This window comes from Seriola lalandi, unplaced genomic scaffold (assembly GCF_002814215.2).
Source record: "Seriola lalandi dorsalis isolate HSWRI2012SDOR001 ecotype SW California unplaced genomic scaffold, Sedor1 jcf7180002054898, whole genome shotgun sequence".
Lineage (NCBI taxonomy): Eukaryota > Metazoa > Chordata > Actinopteri > Carangiformes > Carangidae > Seriola > Seriola lalandi.
In genome coordinates this window covers 4,799,620-4,804,259 of record NW_019525450.1, presented here as the reverse complement: position 1 = coordinate 4,804,259, position 4,640 = coordinate 4,799,620, and the positions used below count along the sequence as shown (strand labels likewise).

General features: G+C 44.5%; 1 protein-coding gene across 1 annotated transcript; it reads right to left on the bottom strand.

Moving 5' to 3' along the window:
• Positions 1–523: 523 nt before the first annotated feature.
• LOC111672236 (growth arrest-specific protein 1) lies at positions 524–4,010 on the bottom strand. Its single transcript, XM_023429605.2, has one exon. It carries the CDS (start codon positions 3,055–3,057, stop codon positions 2,305–2,307), a length of 753 nt encoding a protein of 250 aa, XP_023285373.1. The 5' UTR covers positions 3,058–4,010; the 3' UTR covers positions 524–2,304.
• Positions 4,011–4,640: the final 630 nt, after the last annotated feature.

Below are 4,640 nucleotides of genomic sequence, written 5' to 3'. Positions count from 1 at the left end.
TCACTGTGGAGTCACTGAGCTCACTTGACATTTTCAAATAACAACCTCTCTTTTTTTGGATTTCAGTTACTATAGCAGCCTAAAACTGGTGTCATCAAAATATTCCGTGGTGTAAACTTGATGTGACAAAATATCACTGCGTTCAGATGAAAAAAAAAAATCTTGTTTTAAATTAATAACTATGTGCGCTACATACTTCCCACACACCACTGAAGCATAAACCTCTTTCAGCAAATCATAGGGTCACTAGGTTTCCTGAACCAAAGACTTTGAGTTCATGTACAATTTACAAAAGTCAAGCTTCATCAGTCGTTAGAAGCTTTTTGATTCATGTTCTTGGTCACATTTCTTACTTGCTTGATGTCTCTGTGCTCAAATCACACCATTACACAATTTTAGCTCATAAACATTTTATTATAAAACTCACCCTCCCACATGCTCTGAGGTGTTCACTGCCATGTTTCCATAAGATGAGATGAAAAACTGGAAAATCTAAATGATGTCAGGCTTTGTGGACAAAATCTGAGCTACATTTGTGTGTTTATTTTGTATTAAATGCAACTTGCTGTGACAGTGGCCACACACTGGCTTATTTTACTGCATATAACTGTAAAATATATACACATTCTTCATATTCTAGCTTCATAATTTAACATTTATCTACACTGTTCAAAACTTCATACCAAAACAAAGAAGATTAGTTTTGACACTATTTCAAGTGGCGGAGACACAAATGGACAGCTTCATTTTACAAGTGATCAATACAAACATAAAAACTTTTTTTTACTTTCCCTTTTTGCTAAACAGCTTAACGTGGCTGCTGGTTTGACTTCCTGGACCTACAGTACAAACAGGTAACATCAGCTCTGTGCGCTGCTTAGTCGCCATATAGCGCATCTTATTATGTAAATGTTTCCAACAACAAAAACACACAAAATAAAAGCCCTCAAAGAAGACACTTATGAGGAATTTGTGAACTGAACTAAATCTCATTGTAATTAGTTTGACCTTTATGTGTATTTGTGCAAGTTCATTTAAAAAGCACTTAGTGACAACCCTGCATGTTAAAACGTGGCCTAAGAAAACTCTGCTTTAGTTAGCAACACTCTCAAACTCCTCACAAATTCTGTGTGACAAAAATAATTCACATGCATTCAACCTGTGCTTGACCATTCATGTCAGACTATTTCTGAGTGAATATGTTGTTGTCACTGTTGTGACACTGCTACAGTCACTTAATAATAATCCTTCATACCCATGAAATTAACTTTCTTTGTTCAGTGAGTTTATAAAAACTAATTTACGTTCTAATCACGCGGTTTGTTTAGAGTTTCCTGCATAACAAAACCAAGCGGTGTCAGACCTCGGACAAACTGCAGATATGATACGCTGACCCTCCTCACACCAGCAGCAGACAGGTTTTCCTCGGTTGTTGCTTCAGTGTGAAAGCAGTAATAAAGATGGGGGTCTTTTAAAGGCGTGAAAGGGGGCAGGCAGTAGAGAGGAGGAAGGAGGGGTGGGGGGCGGCGGGGTCTCAGGAAAAGTTCAATAAAACAATCTCAACCGGGGGAGGGGCCCCAGACAGAGTGCTAGAGAGGCGCTTCAGTTAATTTAAGTACTTGATCCCACACCCTTGCCTGTCCTCTGACTGTTCCCACAAATATTTGAAGTGTGGTTTCTGCAACAATGCAGTGGCCCCTGAAATGGAGAGCAGAGCAAACAGAGACTGTATGGGTCCAATGTTTGTCTAAGGTCTTAATAAAGCCACACTCCAAGTACCATTGAAACCAAACCAAACAAACAGGAGCTTTTTTTTTTTTTTAAAGGCACACAAAATGGCAATGCCCTGCAAAAAAGTCTGATTTTGCTTCATTTCCTCTCACCGTCACCTTGAAAATATTTTTGCCATTTTTCTCAACAGGCTTTCCTCTACTCAGCAAAAAAGCGAGCAGCTCACTCAGAGCACTGCAAGGCCATCTACGGGAGGATTTGAATTACAAATCAAAAACAGCAGTTTTCCTGAGTCAGAATAACTATGCAAATTGTACAGTTGTGGAAAGCCTACACAAATCACTACTGTGCTCTCCATGTCTCCATGTAACTAATGGTAAGGCACAGAGTCCTGTGGGTGAAAAATAACTTTCCTCATCCAGCAGATCTGGGTTCAAGTTCTGTGCCAACAACACAAGGCTGTGCTGAAGTGTCTTAGAGTAAGTCAGGAGTGACCTTATACTCTTGAACAGTCATTTCCCCCCCACACACGCTCATTTATAAAGCCAACAAATATTTCAAGTACCGATCCTCTCAGTATAATATCCGTGCTAGAGACAGAAACAGGAGGGTCATGCAGCTGGACGACCTCTGGGAAGCAGAGGAATGGTCAGGATACACCTCCTCTCTGTCACCTTTAGGGTCATAGTCCTCATCCTCATATATGTCCTCCACATCAGGCTGGTCTGAAATAACATTGTGGTCTCCTATGGCGCAAAGTTTGCTCATGTTCTCCTTGACCACTTCACAGAAAGGCCTCTCTACCCCATCGCAAACACAGCGGTTGAGCAGCATGCCATTTGGAATGAACAGCATCTGCTGAATGGTGGCTTTACACTTTGAGGAGCACTTCCTGCCATTGAACAACTGCCCGCAGTACGACAAGTAGGCCGTAAGGGAGGTGTGGCAGTTGCTGTCTTCCTCGCAGCGCTGCCGGGCCTCCATGCACCCTATCCCCCCGGCATCGCTCGGGTATCTGCGGGGGAGGCACGGCTCTATGGCTTGTTTGGCGCTGAGGCACTCCAGGTCCTGGGCGCAGTCGCAGGTCTCCAGGTCCGGCCCGCTGCGGGTGTGATTGAGCCTGATCAGCGCGTTGATGCAGTGGCTCGGACACTGCCTCCTCGTCCCTCGGATGTTCCCCTCACAGGCCGCTAAGTACTGACTGTACGCGAGATCACACTCAGGTTCGTCGTGGCACCGAAGAAGCGCCTGCCAGCAGATTAGCTGGGCATCTATGGCCACCAGCACCCATGGGAGAAGTGCCAGGGCGCTGCACCAACATTTCATGCTTGGATGGAGTTCTAGTTCGGTGACGTGCACTTTCTCCACCAGCACATTAGGATATGGACAATTCACACACGGAATCTCACAGACTGAAGTTCACATAAGTATTCCATACATGTTTTTCTGTAACCAAACATTTTGTCACCAGCGCAGTCGAAAAAAAAAAAAAAATATATATATATATATATAGGCTACACTTGATCACTTAGAAAATTATCCACAGACTCGCACGTTGGTTGAGTTTGCCTCCTCCTGCACAGCTTTAAACAGTGGAAGTCAGGATCTGACTCAGGGAAATCACCACGCGTGGCTGCAAAAAAAAAGGGGAAACAGCGCAGCGGCAACAGTCATCCCGAGAAGCACGTCCGTCTAAAAGTGAGGAATCCTACTCCAAACTGCAGTCTGCGTCTGCTCCATGCCTCCGGTGCAGATACGAGGTGGTGGACAGTGCGCCGCGCCGCAGGGCTTATCTAAAGTTAACGCGCAGTCTAACCACAGTGTTTGTCCACAACTCAGTTTGCACACTTGAACTCATCTTTCTTGCCATTGTTAGTTTCGACTCGTCTTCCACCAGCTCTACCACTTTTTAAAATCCATCCACGCATTCCTATGTTTTTTTTTTTCACTCAGAAAAGGTTTCTATCTGTCGCATTTCGTACCGCTATGTGCGTCTTTGTCCCCCTTCTTGCTGTTACGCTTCACGGTCCGCCGAGCATTTCCCCACAACACCCCTCCTCCTGTCGAAAAAAAAAGAAAGAAAAGTTTTCCTTCCCCCCTCTCCCTCTCTCTCTCTCTCATTTACAATCCTGGCCACCGATTGGTCGTCATTGAGGAGTCAGCCGTGGGACCCATCTCCAGGCCTACAGCGGCACAAATCCTCTCAGTATATGAAGAGATAGGCTGGATGAAAATGTTTATAATTTTCCTTGCATGAACCCCAGGATCTGTGTGGTCCCCCCTCTTCTCTTGAAGCGCAACACAAGTGAAGTGGGGGGGGGGGGCTAAAACGCATTCCTTTGCAATAAGCTCACATCTGCAACTTCACTGCTCCAATTTTCGGGCGCGGAAAAACAAATCTGTTTCTTTTTAGCCATAAACCGAGCCTCTGTGATAACTGCCTCGCCGTGGAGGGGTTTTCTCTTAAAGGTTCTCGCTAATTGTCGCTCTCTCCCTCTCCTGCCTCTCTTTCTGCAGAGTTTTTAAGCCCCGATTGATAGAAGAGAATGGGAGAGAATAGTATTTTCTGGCCCGTTTCACCCCAATTGTGTCAGATTGTCCATGCAGTGGCCCAGTGTCTTTCCAGGCTGAAGATTGTTCACGCACTGCAGCCTATGAATAGAGAGGGGTTTCAGCATCAATATATTTTACAGCTATCCCCTTTCACTCTACACTTGAAAACTACCAATAGCTCAGGCTTTCCTACCATTGAAATGGTAACTAACTTGATTTTTTTTTTTTTTTTGCAGAGCATATGCCCCCCACCCCACCCCCCACAGGCTGTGCCAGTTTTGCACAACAAAACCAGATGGATGCCCACCCTGATATCTATTCAAAATTACACTATGAAAGATAGCTGCTTTTAAAAA